The sequence below is a fragment of the Halichondria panicea genome, chromosome 4 (assembly GCF_963675165.1).
Source record: "Halichondria panicea chromosome 4, odHalPani1.1, whole genome shotgun sequence".
NCBI lineage: Eukaryota > Metazoa > Porifera > Demospongiae > Suberitida > Halichondriidae > Halichondria > Halichondria panicea.
Window position 1 is genome coordinate 441,308 of NC_087380.1, and position 17,322 is coordinate 458,629.

Below are 17,322 nucleotides of genomic sequence, written 5' to 3' on the forward strand. Positions count from 1 at the left end.
TGAGTGAACTAGATACTTTCATGCATGGACTGCTTTTATTGGTAATGAGATAGTGGTTGAAAATATTAGGCTACTTACGTGTACGGGAAATTTTGTGGGGTGCAACATTTGGCATTTTTCGAGGGCAGAGCAGTAACGCGAAAATGAAAACTGGGATAAACTCCCACGCACTGATATTTCAAATGCAAAGCTATTGGTGGGTGTGGTTTCCTGGCATTGAACCGCGAAAATTAGAACCCACAACAAATTCTGTTGAGGGCTCTGAAGCCATATAACGAAAATGTACGGTAGAAAGTTATTGCATCTGTCTGGCCGCTGTGGGATAAAGCTCAACACACGCTCAACACACAGGGTGATTGCTATGAGCATATTAAGATAATAGCGCAGACATAACACACTGAACCATTATAATTATTGTTTATTTTGTCACAGTGTTACGTGTAGACACAACACAACATGGCATGGATTAAGTTTCTATATTTTGGTCTCTAACTTAGTTGCGGTGATTGCTCGATTAACTGTAACAGCTAGTTAATCAGTTTCTGTGCTGACTGGTCTCATGTAGGGATCCAACACCTGCAGGAAAAACACAAGCGGTTTTCTATAAGTATTATAGCTGCAACACAACACAGCATAATTATATATATAGCTAGTAGGGACCTACTAACTGTCTACCATTGAAGAGAGACTACCCATGACCTCCATGCTGTGTGGACTAGTGTGTGTGGTCCTGCTCTCTGGGCTCACTGCACTGGCAGGGGGACAGCCAGGTGAGTCAGTAGCTAATATTTGTTTATGATGGTGGTTGTTTGGTTCCATGCAGTCTACCTGACACTGGGATCTGGTCCTAGTATCACTACTAACAATACTAATATCTCTATCACCTCTATTGGAGAGGATGCTACTGATGGTGGTCTCCCTTCTCTCACCTGTCACACTGACCTCACTACCTGCTGTAGAAGTAGAGCTGACAACAATGGTATGGGAGCACTAGGACAGTGGACGAATCCTAATAAGAGTGTGATACTGGGCAATGGTGCCTCATTGGCTGCTGGAGATCAGTTCTACATTAACAGGAATGCACCTCAACTCATCAAGCTGGCTCGTAGGCTGGTTAACAACCCCGTCACTCCAACCGGGTCCTACTGTTGTACTGTACCAACTAGTGGAGGAGAGATGACTCTCTGTGCTAACCTGGGTGAGGAGCAAATCTGTGTATGTGTTCACCCCTTTCATGCATGAGTTCAAGAAACCATCACAACTTTCCTAGATCCATTGAATCAAGGGTGTATATAAAAGAAGGCATGCAACTGAATTATGTTCATCAAACGCTCAGGCAGGGTTATGTAGATATCTGCACTTTATTCACATTCATCCGCCCACATTTTTATATTTCACTGCATGTTGCATGCCTTTATACAACCTTCATGCTCATAACCTTGGTTCACCCCCTCTTGCAGTTTCACCTACTTCAGTCTCATGTTCTGATAACCTCCCGACTATCCCTAATGGAGGCATAACCTATGATGGTGGATCCACTGACAACAGACCAGTGGGTGCTACAGCAACTTACAGCTGCCTCGATCCCTACACTCTGGTTGGAGTGTCAGTGAGGACCTGTGGGAGTGATGGAGAGTGGAGTGGATCATCTCCAGTGTGTCTGAGTAATGACTGAATGTGTACGTTAAGTGTGTATACCTGTTCCCATGCATAGAGATCTGCTCTGACCTACCCTCACTGACAAATGGGGACATTGACTATGGTGGTGCTGGATTCACTAGTACTAGCAGCAGACCAATGGACACTGTGGCCACTCACACCTGTAACACTGGCTACACTCTCAATGGAGGCAGCACCAGGACTTGTGGGAGTGATGGAGTGTGGAGTGGGTCAGCTCCGTCTTGTCAGCGTAATAGAATGAACTTTGTACTGTTTGTTTGTTGAGTGTATCGTCTCCCATACAGCTGACTGCCCTGACTTACTACTGACCAATGGGATGATTATGTACAGTACTGGATCCACTAACAGCAGACCTTTCCTCTCTAACGCTGTGCACTCCTGTAACCCTGGCTACACTCTCACTGGAGGTGCTCTCACTACCACCAGGGTCTGCGTTACTGGAGCGAGATGGGGTGAGACAGCTCCAACTTGTCAAGGTATAACTTTTTACATGCAGTTCTTGTTTGTCTGGTTGTGATTTAAATGTAGTTATGTTGTGCATCTCGCCACTACAGTAAACACAGGACCCACTGCTCCACCCTCCACCTGTCCTGACCTGACTGCTCTGACCAATGGAATGATCAGCTACAATTTGGGATCCCCTGACAACAGGCCTATCTTTTCTGGTGCTGTACACTCCTGCAACACTGGCTACACTCTCACTGGAGGCAGTGCCACCAGGAACTGTGTGAGTGGAGGGAACTGGAGTGGGTCAGCTCCAACTTGTTATAGTAAGCTATGTAGCTCTTGTACAGTTTGTGAGTTTGTACATGGGGAAACCCAATAAAATTGTGTGAATTGTAAAGTAAAGGTAGTTACCATATAATTATGTTCTAATTTATCGGACAGCAAAAAATAAGGAAATTGTCCGATTATAATTGGAACAGAATTTTATATAGAGCATGCGAAGTGTACGGAGTAATTACAATAAGCAAGCAGCTGCATGCGAGTTAGTAGAACAGTGTGCGACTGAATAGTTGCACTAGCTATCTAAAACTAGCTACTTAAAGCTATCTAACTGCAGCACTCTAAGTCTTACTTGCCGTCTATGAATTTAACTCAACTTTTCAAGGTATTGTCCGCGGATATTTAGAAGAAGTATAATATTAAAGCATTGGAGTGTCTGTTGTTCTATTGCCCAAAAGAGTGTCTGGGGTTAACCATAAATTATTGACTTAATCTAAGTTCCTTAGATCTACTTGTGTATCTCACACCCTACCCAGTGAACACAGGACCCACTGAACCACCCACCACCTGTTCTGACCTCACTGTACCAGCCAATGGGATGATTGGCTACAATATGGGGACTGCTAGTCCGAGACCAGTGGGCACTGTGGCCACCTACACCTGTGACACTGGCTTCATTCTCAATGGAGGCAGTACCAGAACTTGTGGGAGTGATAGAGTGTGGAGTGGGTCAGCTCCAACTTGTCAGCGTAGGTGGAATAAGTCTGTACTGTTTACTTGTTGAATGTGTGTTCACTATTTCAGGAGCTTGTTCTGATTTACCACCACTAATAAATGGAGGTATTACCTATGAGGCTGGATCTGGTAACAGCAGACCCATTGCTACCTATACTTGTGACAATGGATACACTGTCACTGGAGGGAGTTTCAGAGTTTGTCAGAATGATGGGACCTGGAGTGGATCAGCTCCAACCTGTCAAGGTGAGTTCCACTGTGTGTTGATGGTTGATAGATTGTACTGTCTCCACAGCCACCTGTCCTGACCTCACTATACCAACCAATGGAGTGATCAGCTACAGACTTCCCACTTCAGACTCCAGCCTCAAAGTAGAGGGAACCATGGCTACACAGAGCTGCTTGAATGGATACATACCCTCCACTACCAGCACTGCTACCAGAGTGTGTAGAGCTGGCAGATCGTGGAGTGGATCAGCTCTCACTTGTCAATGTAAGCTATAGTATACGATGGCATATTGTTTGCAGTTTAAAAGGTGAGTGCATTTTGCTCTAATGACATATCCTATACTGTTGTTTCAGTGACTAAAGTCATCATTACTTCTCCTAACATACACACTCCCCCACCTCCCCCACCTCACACACACACACACACACACTCCCCTACCTCACCCATTATTATGACAAGTATAAGTTTACTGACCATGTATGCATGCATGCATGTACTAGCAACCTCCCCACAGCCACTGTCACTACTGGAGGGGACACACCCACCGCTGCTAGCAACACAGGAGGTGTGGTGGCAGGTGTAGTCATTGTGTTACTCATTCTAGCCGCTGTCATTGTGGTGGGTATCATTGTCGGGGTCTACTTCTGGAGGTAAGACTATCATCAGAATGTGTGCATGTAATAATGTGTTGTTTTGTGTACAGGAAACTTCGTGGCAACCAGACCAAGTACAGCCCCTCTCCACGCCATGCCCCTCCCCCTCGCCCCACCTCCTATCAAGCATCCTTCAAGAAGAGCAACGGACAAGACAGTAAAGTCACCATCCAGAAAGTTGACGGTAAGTATTTTGTACTATTTTGAACTATTTTTGTGTCCTATGATTATACAGAGCTAAGTTTGTTCAACTTTCAGCACCAATTATTATTTTATTTCAGAGCCTAGTATAGTAGAGTTTCCTAGTGATACTCATGTGACGGAGGGGGAGGCGGTGTATCTGAGGGTGAAGGTGGGAGGTCACCCTCCACCCAGTCTCACCTGGTACCACGATGGTAGGAAGGTGACTGCAGACTATGCCACAGAACTGGACCAGGACGGTGGATTATCCTTCCCTAGTGTGGAGACTAAGCATGCTGGTGAGTACAGGCTATAATGTACCTACAATGGCATAAGATAACAGTGAATGTTTACTGTGCATATTGAAAACTAAGATTAATGTTTACATGACTCTGTACGTAGGTGTGTATAAACTGGTGGTTACTGGAGCCTCAGGGTCAACAACACAACAGGTCGTCACGGTAACAGTGATGAGTGAGGGTGGTGAGGCTAGTGAGGGGGTGGAGGGGGTGGACTACGCCTCCATACCTGTGACAGAGTTTGGAGCGTACGTGGCTGACCTCCATGCTGGCAGCAATAAGAAGTTCAAATATCTTTACAAGGTAATGTTATACTAGCTGTGTGTGCAATCAACTTAATCCGTACACACACTCAGAATCTGGACAGTGGGGAGAGGGGTCATCCAGTGATTATTTCAGTGACTCCTGAGAACAAACTCAACAACAGATTTGGCAACATTGCTGTGTGTGAGTGTATATCCTGAGAGTTAGCACATATTAGTAGTTGTGTGTACACAGGCAGATGGAGGTCATAGCACTGTGTGTGTGTGTTCTCATATCTCATACTAATCACACCTATTCCTGCAGATGATGACAACCTCATTATCCTAGACCCCATCCCTGGACAAGAGGACTGTCAGAGTGACTACATCAATGCCTGCTATGTAGACGTGAGTGTGTGTGTGTTGAGCTCTTATTTTAATGGTTCAATGTTTTTATTGTTGTGGCTTTTACAGTGTGTATACATCTGCCTAATGACTTGCTGCATTCCACTGCTAATGGTGCACTTGTTGAGTATACAATGAAACCTTAGCTGTCTAAACTTGCTCTTTCATTCACGTACACACTGTATGTTGTGTGCATGCGCAGCGAGGTATACGGTAGTATGTGTGTGTGTGTGTGTGTACTAGGTTGTTAGTACACACACAATGATATTAGATCTAAACACTTGTATAACTTTCCTTTACAATGTATCGTCACACATGTATTATCAGGTTTAGCCGCCGCTTACAAAAAAAGGGGGAAAAACTAGCTTGCTATCCATTTTCCACTCTTTGCAAATGTTATATTGAATTGATGGTCTGATACTGTAGCTTCATTCATCAAAGCTTTTGTGCGTCCACCAGCAGATCCATACAATAAAAAGCATACACGGTACTTTCAGTATCTGATAATTTATGAATTTTTTCTTCTCTTCTCAGGGGTATAAGAAACCTAAAAAGTTCATAGCAACACAAGGTGAGGTCCTGGGTTACTAAGTGTGTACCATTACCATTGAGGTAGTCATTGGTTACCTTGTTGTGGGCACAGTTGAAACTGTAACTGATCAGCTAGAAACACATTTGTTACTGCTACTAGCTACTATGAGTATGATCTGTAAACCATTTTGTAACTGATTGTAAAATTCCGGTGTAATGTAATGTTTTTACCCTTTATAATTATAGGACCACTGCCAGGAACTCTGGTGGACTTCTGGCGTCTCATGTGGCAGGAGAGACCACCCATAATAGTCATGCTCACCAACGTCATGGAGAACAACAAGATCAAGTGCGAACAGTACTGGCCAGAGTCTGGGAAGAAGCAATTTGGCCCATTCACAGTGGCCATTACAGATCAGCAAATACTGGCTGACTACACCATCAGGACACTGGAGGCTTCAGTGAGTTGCAATACCACTGGCTTTATATAAGAGAGTGGGATTATTATCCGCCTCTCTTCCCCTGCCTCTAGTTGGATGGAGACCGCCGTGTGCTGAGAGTCAAGCTATTCCATTTCACTGCCTGGCCTGATCATGGTGTGCCTGACTATGCCACGCCCATTCTTGGGTTCCATCGTCGGGTTAAGTCTCAGCACAAGCCATCGAAAGGTCCTATTCTGATCCACTGCAGTGCTGGTGTGGGACGCACAGGCACTTACATTGCCATTGATAACGTCCTCGATCAGATCTCAGTCGAAGGTCTCATCGATATTTCCGGTACCATTGTCAAATCTCGCAACCAGAGAATGAAGCTTGTACAAACACAGGTAGGTATACATCACTCTGATGCTATTGCTTCCATCATTGCTGCCATTTTGATTCTACTGAGCATGCTTATTGCCCCCTCTTCCTATAGGACCAATATGTGTTCATCCACGATGCTATCCTGGAGTCAGTGACATGTGGAGACACTCAGATCAGTGCTGGAGATCTGCGCAGACAAATACAGAAGATGTCATCAGTGCTCCCGGGAAAAACCATCTCAGATTTCCAATACCAGTTCCAAATTCTGGAACAGGTTACTCCAAATCCTAAAGAAGTTCGAAGTCCTATTGCTGTTAAGAATGCTGCCAGGAACAGGAACATGGACTACCTGCCACGTAAGGACTGCTGCTAACTGTGTACATTATATCCATTCACTGTTTCCCCAACAATAGCTGAGACCAGTCGTGTGATTCTGAAGGGAGAGCAACCTGACTACATTCATGCTGTGTTTGCTCATGTAAGTGTTCAACTACTATAGAGCCCTTGACCTATTGTACTCTCATGGTCCCCTCCCTTCCTCCAGGGCTACAAGCACCAGAAGGCATACATCATTGCCCAGAATCCACTGGACTCAACTGTGCGTAACTTCTGGAAGGTGATCTATGACAGGAAGTGTGCTGCTGTTGTGATGTTGACTCCACTCAGTGAGAATGGGCAGGTAAGAGATGGTCTCCATTAGAGGTCCTCTCTGTTGAGTGTGTGTGTGTGTGTGTGTGTAGGAGGCATGCTCCCAGTACTGGCCAGAGAGTGGCAATGTCACCTCCTTCGGTGAGTTCACCATCGATAACTTGGGGGAGGAAACCAACACTGGGTTCATTATGAGGCAACTGAGCGTCCTCAATGAAAAAGTACGTCATGCATATCTTTGTTGCCTTCAAACCTCTCTCTATTCCTTGTTTCCTCCATGCAGACCCAAAAGACCCATCAATTGACTCTGTTCCACATCACTAACTGGAATAGCAGTGGAAAATGTGAGAACCTCAAGACTGTAACTGACGTCAATGAGGAGGTTATAAAGGTTCAAAGGAGGACTGGAAACAACCCTGTACTGGTCCATTGCAAGTACGTACAAGTGCTGTAACCTTATATGGACATTATATAACCTCCCCCTATCCAGTGACACTGCGACCCGCTCTGGTATGTACTGCTCTGTAGGTACTACCATTGACCGTTGCAAGACAGAGGGAGTGGTGGATGTGTTCCAGGTGGTCAAGGCTCTCAGGGTCCACAAGCCAGGGGCAGTACCCTCAGTCGTGAGTTCATCTGCTGCTTACATAGTGGGAGGCTTGTACCATTACAAGAGCCAGACCTTGTTTAGTAGGGCCTGTATACCAACACATACCATGCAGGTTGTCTTAATTAATTCCCAATACCAAGATGTTCTGAAAGCAGCTTCAAGCCTCTGTACTGTTGATTAGTGCCATTTGCAATGTAGTTTTGTATCATCATGTGATTGCGCGTCAATCAATTTGACTGCCACGTGCAGAGATGATAGCCTCAGATAGGGTCAAGTTTACAGACGCTAGCGGCTTCTATTGCACTGAAGATGGGCTGTAGGGAGGCTACTATTTGAGGGCGGCCTTTATACAAGAGCGGCCTCTGATCAAGCAAATACTGTAGTAGTGTATCCCCTCACAGGACAACTACAAGGATCTGTTTGATGCTACTCTGGTCTACTTGGACTCCTTTGACAACTATGCCAACTTCCAAGATATTTGATGTAAATTAATTGACACAAGAAATGAACAAATTGTATATAATTATATGAACTCTACATGTTGAGTATAATAGATTTATATGGACAGGCCCGAATAATTTATAGAGATTATTGACTTCCTTTTTGTATAATCACGAGCACAGCTGTTTGTAATCACCCTGAATTCGTATTATTATAATAACTTGATGTTTATAAATATTAACAGATAATAATACCGCAGACATAATTATACGCCTCGAGGCATAGCCGCACGAGGATACGATAAAGTTGACTATGCATGTGTGTGTCTGTGTGTGTATTCCAGCTGTAACTGCTCAACGGTCGCAATGCAACGAACACTAACAGCTCGGCTTCTAGCCAGGATTTTGATTCGTAGATTTGCAAACTAAAGCTTTGTTTTCGAGTTATGGCTATTTTTACTTACAGTGTGAAGGCTGTTGCAGTCTTTCAGAACCGTTGCTAGCATCATCTGCAAATAATTAATCAGTTTCTGTGAGCATGCTGACTGAGGGATCCAGCATCTGCAGGCAAAACACAAGCTGTTTCAGGACATAAATTATAACATGTAATAATTTATAGTATAGCATTCAATTTCCTAATAAGAGTACATGCAATAAGAAGTAGATCTACACCCACTTGAATGGACCTATGTACTGTACATACACAGCGAGGTGGTATATATAGCGCCACTACAATGGTCCTAAGGCTGTAGCTAGCAGTGTATACTGCTTACAGGGACGTGGTTAGTGCCATAAGATATATTATACTAGCTGCAACAACACAGCTATCTAGCTAGCTAGGGATACCTACTAACTGTCTACCATTGAAGAGAGACTACCCATGACCTCCATGCTGTGTGGTCTAGTGTGTGTGGTCCTGCTCTCTGGGCTCACTGCACTGGCAGGGGGACAAGGTGAGTCAGTATACAGCTATAGTTATATGTGTGTAATATTAAAGGTAGAGATGCCTGCATGCATTGTAAATCAGGGGGTATTATGGGTCACTTTGACAAAACGCTTCCAAAATTTCTTTTGTACCACCTGAAGTGATATTTTAATTACTTAGCATATGCATGGATATAGTGCATTTTCTCAGCAGAGTATTTCAGTGCCCATGCGTTTATACACATGCATGCATGCAGTTAATCGCTTCAATCATTATCAACATGCACATGTGAGAAATTCCATACTTGTCCATGGTCATATACACACTGCACAATATTAATTGTAACTTGTGTATTCACTTGTTTTGGAGAAACAGGCTCTGTAGTGGTTGCTGTACCGAAGAGACGACTATATATAACTATAGCTTTATAGGTTTAAAAATGCATTTTTAATTAGTTCCATGCTTGAAGCACTATAGCATCTTTGTTGTTGAAGAACGATGTGACTCATAACACCATCGTTCCCCAAAATCTGTATTTTGCATATCGCTATACAAATAAATTACGATTTTAGTTACATAAGATAGAACTGATTAGACTCACCAGTTTTTTATTGTATTATAACGTAAATTTCACATTTTTCCAACAATTCTTTTCAGATAAATTTATACAGAGATTTGGTTAGCAGGAGTTAAAAGTGGAAGTGCAATCAACCACGACCACTAATTGCATTAGTGGAATGAACGTTATACTGTTTATTATGTTCACTATTTCAGGAACTTGTTCTGATTTACCACCACTAATGAATGGAGGCATTACCTACACTGATGGACTTGTTGACAGCAGACCTATTAATACCATTGCTACCTTCACTTGTAACAATGACTACACTCTCACTACTGGAGGGAGTTTCAGCCAATGTCAGAATGATGGAAACTGGAGTAGGTCAGCTCCAACCTGTCAAGGTGAGTTCCACTGCATCTTAACAGTTGCTTCACCTTTCTTGATACAGTGAACACAGGACCCACTGAACCACCCACCACCTGTCCTGACCTCACTGTACCAGCCAATGGAATGATCAGCTACAATATGGGGACTGATAGTCTGAGACCAGTGGACACTGTGGCCACCTACACCTGTGACACTGACTACACTCTCAATGGAGACACCACCAGGACTTGTGGGAGTGATGGAGTGTGGAGTGGCGTTTCAGATTGTCAGCGTAAGTAGAACGGACTTTGTACTGTTTGTTTGTTGAGTGTATCGTCTCCCATACAGCTGACTGCCCTGACTTACCCTCACTGACCAATGGGATGATTATGTACAGTGCTGGATCCACTAACAACAGACCTTTCCTCACTACTGCTGCACACTTCTGTAACACTGGCTACACTCTCACTGGAGGGGACACTACCAGGATCTGTGTGGGTGGAGGGATCTGGAGTGGGCCACCTCCAACTTGTCAGCGTCAGTAGAATTGAATTTGACAAACAATATACAGACTAATGTTAAATGTATATGTTCACTATTTCAGGACCTTGTTCTGATTTACCACCACTAATGAATGGAGGCATTACCTACACTTTTGGATCTGATAACAGCAGACCTATTAATACCATTGCTACCTACACTTGTGACAATGGCTACACTCTCACTACTGGAGGGAGTTTCAGAGTTTGTCGGAATGATGGAACCTGGAGTGGAGCAGCTCCAACCTGTCAATGTGAGTTCCACTACATCTTAACAGTTGCTTCACCTTTCTTGATACAGTGAACACAGGACCCACTGATCCTCCACCCACCACCTGTCCTGACCTCACTGTACCAGCCAATGGAATGATCAGCTACAATATGGGGACTGCTAGTCTGATACCAGTGGACACTGTGGCCACCTACACTTGTGACACTGACTATACTCTCAGTGGAGACACCACCAGGACTTGTGGGACCGGCCGGAGCGGTGGAGTGTGGAATGGGTCAGATCCAAGTTGTCAGCGTAAGTGAAATGGACTTTGTACTGGTTGTTTGCTGAGTGTATCGTCTCCCATACAGTTAAATGCCCTGACTTACTCCCACTGATCAACGGGATGATTATGTACAGTGGTGGATCCCCTGGCAACAGACCTTTCCTCTCTAGTGCTACGCACTCCTGTAACACTGGCTACACTCTCACTGGAGGTACTTTCACTGGAGGTACCTCCAGGGTCTGTGTGAGTGGAGGGATCTGGAGTGGGTCAGCTCCAACTTGTCAAAGTGAGCTCTGTAAATCTTGTATACATGCAGCTTGTTCTTATATGAGTATTATTATGCGCATAAACCCAATGAAGATTGTGTGAATCAGATTTCTAGTTATACGTTAGTTATGTTGTGTATCTCACACCTTATATACACAGAAGACACAGGACCTACTGATCCTCCATCCACCACCTGTTCTGACCTGACTCCTCCAACCAGTGGAATGATTGGCTACAATATGGGGACTGTTAGTCTGCGACCAGTGAACACTGTGGCCACATACACCTGTAACACTGGCTACACTCTCAATGGAGGCAACACCAGGACTTGTGGGAGTGATGGAGCGTGGAGTGGGTCAGCTCCAACTTGTCAAGGTAAGGAATACAAGCTAGTGTGTTGATGGTTGATAAATTGTACTGTCTCTACAGCCACCTGTCCTGACCTCACTTTACCAACCAATGGAGTGATCATCTACAGCTCTAGTACCTCACCACACCCTCAGGGAGCCATGGCTACACAGAGCTGCTTGAATGGATACGTATCCTCCACTACCAGCACTGCTACCAGAGTGTGTAGAGCTGACAGAGTGTGGAGTGGATCAGCTCTCACTTGTCAATGTAAGTATGCAATGATATTCTGTGTGCAGTTTAAAAGGTGAGTGCATTTTGCTCTAATAACATCTCCTTTACTGTTGTGTTTCAGTGACTGAAGTCATCACTACCTCTTCTCCTCTCATAACAAGTTAATTGTCTCCTTTACTGACCATGTATACTAGTAACCTCCCCACAGCCATTGCCACTACTAAAGGGGACACTGTGCCCCCCACTGGAACTGACCCTCGGTCCACTGGAACTACCACTGACAACACTGGAGCTAGCAACACAGGAGGTGTGGTGGCAGGTGTAGTCATTGTGTTACTCATTCTAGGCGCTGTCATTGTGGTGGGTATCATTGTCGGGGTCTACTTCTGGAGGTGAGACTATCATCAGAATGTGTGCATGTAATAATGTGTTCTTTTGTGTACAGGAAACTTTGTGGCAACCAGACCAAGTACAGCCCCTCCCCACGCCATGCCCCTCCCCCTCGCCCCACCCCCTATCAAGCATCCTTCAAGAAGAGGAACGGACAAGACAGTAAAGTCACCATCCAGAAAGTTGACGGTAAGAAAAAACTATAGTTCAACTTTCAGCACCAACTATTTGTCTATATTTCAGAGCCTAGTATAGTAGAGTTTCCTAGTGATACTCATGTGACGGAGGGGGAGGAGGTGTATCTGAGGGTGAAGGTGGGAGGTCACCCTCCACCCAGTCTCACCTGGTACCACAATGGTAGGGAGGTGACTGCAGACTATGCCACAGAACTGGACCAGGACGGTGGATTATCCTTCCCTAGTGTGGAGACTAAGCATGCTGGTGAGTACAGGCTATAATGTACCTACAATGACATAAGATAACAGTGAATGTTTACTGTGCATATTGAAAACTAAGATTAATGTTTACATGACTCTGTACGTAGGTGTGTATAAACTGGTGGTTACTGGAGCCTCAGGGTCAACAACACAACAGGTCGTCACGGTAACAGTGATGAGTGAGGGTGGTGAGGCTAGTGAGGGGGTGGAGGGGGTGGACTACGCCCCCATACCTGTGACAGAGTTTGGAGCGTACGTGGCTGATCTCCATGCTGGCAGCAATAAGAAGTTCAAAGATCTTTACAAGGTAATGTTATACTAGCTGTGTGTGTGGGCGTATGTCATTATCCACACACACTCAGAATCTGGACAGTGGGGAGAGGGGTCATCCAGTGATTGTTTCAGTGACTCCTGAGAACAAACTCAACAACAGATTTGGCAACATTGCTGTGTGTGAGTGTATATCCTGAGAGTTAGCACATATTAGTAGTTGTGTACACAGGCAGATGGAGGTCATAGCACTGTGTGTGTATGTGTTCTCATATCTCATACTTATTCCTGCAGATGATGACAACCTCATTATCCTAGACCCCATCCCTGGACAAGAGGACTGTCAGAGTGACTACATCAATGCCTGCTATGTAGACGTGAGCTAGTGTGTGTGTTGAGCTCTTATTTTAATGTTTCAATGTTTTTATTGTTGTGACCATTACAGCACATGTATACATTGTACATCTGCTTATGATTACTTGAGTATACAATGAAACCTTAGCTCTCTATATACTGGCCCTCTCATTCACTGCAAGTATACACACACACTTGCATAATTATGCTTAGTGTGCGCATGGGCAGCGATGTATACAGTATGTTTGTGTGCGTGTCTGTGTGTCTGTACTAGCTATCCCACTCTTTTCACCATTCCCTACATTGCAAATGTAATAATAGTCTGCTAGTACTGTAGTTTCATCACTGTAAATCTTTGGTATCGGTTTTCATTATTGTATGGTATCTGGTACCAGCTCATGAATTTGATTCTTCTTGTATTCTCAGGGGTACAAGAAGCCTAAAAGTTTCATAGCAACTCAAGGTAAGGTCCTGGTTTACCAAGTGTGTACCATTACCTTATATGGGCATCGAGGTAGTCCTTGTTTACATTGTTGTGGGCACAGTTGAAACTGTAACTGATCCGTCTAGAAAAACATTTGTTAGCTACTATGAGTATGACAATTGTTCTGCAAACCACTGCTACTGATTGCATATGGTTAATTTAGTCATTTTGTTACTGCTACTAGCTACTATGAGTATGATCTGTAAACCATTTTGTAACTGATTGTATAATTTCGGTGTAATGTTTTTACCCTTTATAATTATAGGACCACTGCCAGGAACTCTGGTGGACTTCTGGCGCATGGTGTGGCAGGAGAGACCACCCATAATAGTCATGCTCACCAACCTCATGGAGAACAACAAGATCAAGTGTGAACAGTACTGGCCAGAGTCTGGGAAGAAGCAGTTTGGACCATTCACAGTGGCCATTACAGATCAGCAAATACTGGCTGACTACACCATCAGAACACTGGAGGCTTCAGTGAGTTGCAATACCACAGCTTTATATAAGAAAGTGGGGCAGTGGTGGATTATTATCCGCTTCTCTTCCCCTGCCTCTAGTTGGATGGAGACCGCCGTGTGCTGAGAGTCAAGTTATTCCATTTCACTGCCTGGCCTGATCACGGTGTGCCTGACTATGCCACGCCCATTCTTGGGTTCCATCGTCGGGTCCAGTCCCAACACAAGCCATCGAAAGGTCCTATTCTGATTCACTGCAGTGCTGGTGTGGGACGCACAGGCACTTACATTGCCATTGATAATGTCCTCGATCAGATCTCTGTCGAGGGTCTCATCGATATTTCCAGTACCATTGTCAAATCTCGCAACCAGAGGATGAAGCTTGTACAAACACAGGTGAGTATACATCACTCTAATGCTATTGCTTCTATCATTGCTACCATTTTGATTCTACTGAGCATGCTCATTGCCCCCTCTTCCTATAGGACCAATATGTGTTCATCCACGATGCTATCCTGGAGTCAGTGACGTGTGGAGACACTCAGATCAGTGCTGGAGATTTGCGCAGACAAATACAAAAGATGTCATCAGTGCTGCTCCCGGGAAAACCCATCTCAGATTTCCAATTCCAGTTCCAAATTCTGGAACAGGTTACTCCAAATCCTAAAGAAGTTCGAAGTCCTATTGCTGTTAAGAATGCTGCCAGGAACAGGAACATGGACTACCTGCCACGTAAGGACTGCTGCTAACTGTGTACATTATATCCATTCACTGTTTCCCCAACAATAGCTGAGACCAGTCGTGTGATTCTGAAGGGAGAGCAACCTGACTACATTCATGCTGTGTTTGCTCATGTAAGTGTTCAACTACTAGAGCCCTTGACCTATTGTACTCTCATGGTCCCCTCCCTCCCTCCCTCCAGGGCTACAAGCACCAGAAGGCATACATCATTGCCCAGAATCCACTGGACTCAACTGTGCGTAACTTCTGGAAGGTGATCTATGACAGGAAGTGTGCGGCTGTTGTGATGTTGACTCCACTCAGTGAGAATGGGCAGGTAAGAGATGGTCTCCATTAGAGGTCCTCCCTGTTGAGTGTGTGTGTGTGTGTGTGTGTGTAGGAGGCATGCTCCCAGTACTGGCCAGAGAGTGGCAATGTCACCTCCTTCGGTGAGTTCACCATCGATAATTTGGGGGAGGAAACCAACACTGGGTTCGTTATGAGGCAACTGAGCGTCCTCAATGAAAAGGTACGCCATGCATCTTTTTGTTGCCTTCAAACCTCTCTCTATTCCTTGTTTCCTCCATGCAGACCCAAAAGGCCCATCAATTGACTCAGTTCCACATCACTAACTGGAATAGCAGTGGAAAGTGTGAGAACCTCAAGACTGTAACTGACGTGAATGTGGAGGTTATAAAGGTTCAAAGGAGGACTGGAAACAAGCCTGTACTGGTCCATTGCAAGTACGTTTCTGTAATCAATATTGTAACCTTATATGGACATTATAATAGCCTTGCATTCTAGAATTCAGTCGATTTGGCAGATATCTTTGAGAGCTCGTAATTCGTGTTCAGATTGTCCAACTTCAAATCTAATTGTAGCTCTCAGAATTTATATAATTGTAACCTCCCCCTATCCAGTGACACTGCGACCCGCTCTGGTATGTACTGCTCTGTAGCTACTACCATTGACCGTTGCAAGACAGAGGGAGTGGTGGATGTGTTCCAGGTGGTCAAGGCTCTCAGGGTCCACAAGCCAGGGGCAGTGCCCTCAGTCGTGAGTTCATCTGCTGCTTACATAGAGGAGGCTTGTACTATTACTAGAGCCAGACCTTGCCTAGGGTCTGTACCAACCTATGCAGGTTGTCTTCCAATACAAGATATTGTGAAAGCTTCAAGCCTCTGTACTGTTGATTAGTGTCCTTTGCAATGTAGTTTTGTACCATCATGTGTACCGTATTTGCGCATCAGTCAATATAGCTGCCACGTGCAGAGATGATAGGGTCAAAGTTCACTGAGGCTACTATTTGAGAGTGGCTTCCATTACACTGAAGATGGGCTGTACGGAGGCTACTATTTGAGTGCGGCCTTTATACAAGAGCGTCCTCTATCAAGCAAATACTGTAGTTATAATTAGTGTATCCCCTCACAGGACAACTACAAGGATCTGTTTGATGCTACTCTGGTCTACTTGGACTCCTTTGACAACTATGCAAACTTCCAAGATATTTAATGTACATGAACTACACAAGAAATGAACAAATTATGTACGGACTCTGTTGAGTATAATAGATTTGCATGTCGGAATAATTTATAGAGATATTAATTTGTACAATCCATAGAACTCTTTATTTGTATAATCGGCACAGCTGTTTGTAATCACCCTGAATTCGGATTATAGAGTATTCACCCTGCACGTGCGTTGAGCTTCATTGCACAGCAACAAAACAAATACAATCACTTTTTACCGTATAATGACCTTATTATAACAATATCATTATGGGGAATCTATAAAGAGATCGATATTAAGAAAACAGTGTTTTTTTGTCGCCTACAAGTTTCAATTATAACTAGCCTATTATTTTTAACCACTGTCTCATTAGCAGTTAGAGAGTCCATGAAAGTGTGCACGCACGGTGTAATAACTTCATGTTTTCAAATACCGTATAGCGGGTTATTTTATTGCATGTAGAACATCATACGAAAATGAAATTATTCTATCGCAATACTTTCAACGTAACTATCCGGAGCTGTTAAAATAAGGGGAAAATTTACACCAACAAAAATTACCCGCTATATGCGGTATAATAATTATAGCACAGACATAACACAGTTATTATTATTTATTTTGTCACAGTGTGTACACAACATGTCATGGATTAAGAGAAAGTATCCTTATAACTAGATAATATCAGTTTCTGTGAGCATGCTGACTGGTCTCATGTAGGGATCCAATACCTGCAGGAAAAACAAGCAGTTTACATAAGGCTATAACAGTATAGTTTATACAG

General features: G+C 44.1%; 3 protein-coding genes across 4 annotated transcripts; all 3 read left to right on the forward strand.

Moving 5' to 3' along the window:
• Positions 1 to 77: 77 nt before the first annotated feature.
• On the forward strand, positions 78 to 8,134 carry LOC135334778 (uncharacterized). The gene is given in 23 exon segments (XM_064530095.1): positions 78 to 770; positions 824 to 1,198; positions 1,461 to 1,664; positions 1,715 to 1,909; positions 1,965 to 2,156; positions 2,235 to 2,450; positions 2,943 to 3,155; positions 3,211 to 3,387; positions 3,437 to 3,634; positions 3,885 to 4,020; positions 4,074 to 4,207; positions 4,305 to 4,502; positions 4,606 to 4,805; positions 4,859 to 4,949; positions 5,070 to 5,152; positions 5,684 to 5,720; positions 5,927 to 6,141; positions 6,213 to 6,506; positions 6,596 to 6,839; positions 6,897 to 7,162; positions 7,224 to 7,352; positions 7,415 to 7,566; positions 7,622 to 8,134. Coding segments are annotated over 23 exon segments (4,326 nt in total). The 5' UTR covers positions 78 to 694; the 3' UTR covers positions 7,923 to 8,134.
• A 666-nt stretch (positions 8,135 to 8,800) lies between these two features.
• Positions 8,801 to 13,068, forward strand: LOC135334719 (sushi, von Willebrand factor type A, EGF and pentraxin domain-containing protein 1-like). The gene is made up of 14 exons (XM_064529994.1): positions 8,801 to 9,134; positions 9,881 to 10,069; positions 10,117 to 10,326; positions 10,383 to 10,571; positions 10,639 to 10,827; positions 10,875 to 11,099; positions 11,156 to 11,356; positions 11,497 to 11,712; positions 11,767 to 11,955; positions 12,041 to 12,079; positions 12,128 to 12,311; positions 12,365 to 12,498; positions 12,553 to 12,750; positions 12,854 to 13,068. The coding sequence occupies exons 1-14, from the start codon at positions 9,062 to 9,064 to the stop codon at positions 13,066 to 13,068; spliced, it is 2,451 nt and encodes an 816-aa protein (XP_064386064.1). The 5' UTR covers positions 8,801 to 9,061.
• On the forward strand, positions 13,053 to 16,700 carry LOC135334816 (receptor-type tyrosine-protein phosphatase alpha-like). Of its 2 annotated transcripts, XM_064530156.1 has the most exons (12): positions 13,053 to 13,199; positions 13,311 to 13,393; positions 13,797 to 13,833; positions 14,120 to 14,334; positions 14,415 to 14,708; positions 14,798 to 15,044; positions 15,102 to 15,166; positions 15,235 to 15,369; positions 15,433 to 15,561; positions 15,624 to 15,775; positions 15,953 to 16,088; positions 16,464 to 16,700. In XM_064530156.1, the coding sequence occupies exons 1-12, from the start codon at positions 13,085 to 13,087 to the stop codon at positions 16,542 to 16,544; spliced, it is 1,689 nt and encodes a 562-aa protein (XP_064386226.1). In that variant the 5' UTR covers positions 13,053 to 13,084; the 3' UTR covers positions 16,545 to 16,700. The 2 variants fall into 2 exon arrangements, with proteins under 2 accessions (XP_064386226.1, XP_064386225.1); XM_064530155.1 differs by having other exon boundaries at positions 15,953 to 16,700.
• Positions 16,701 to 17,322: the final 622 nt, after the last annotated feature.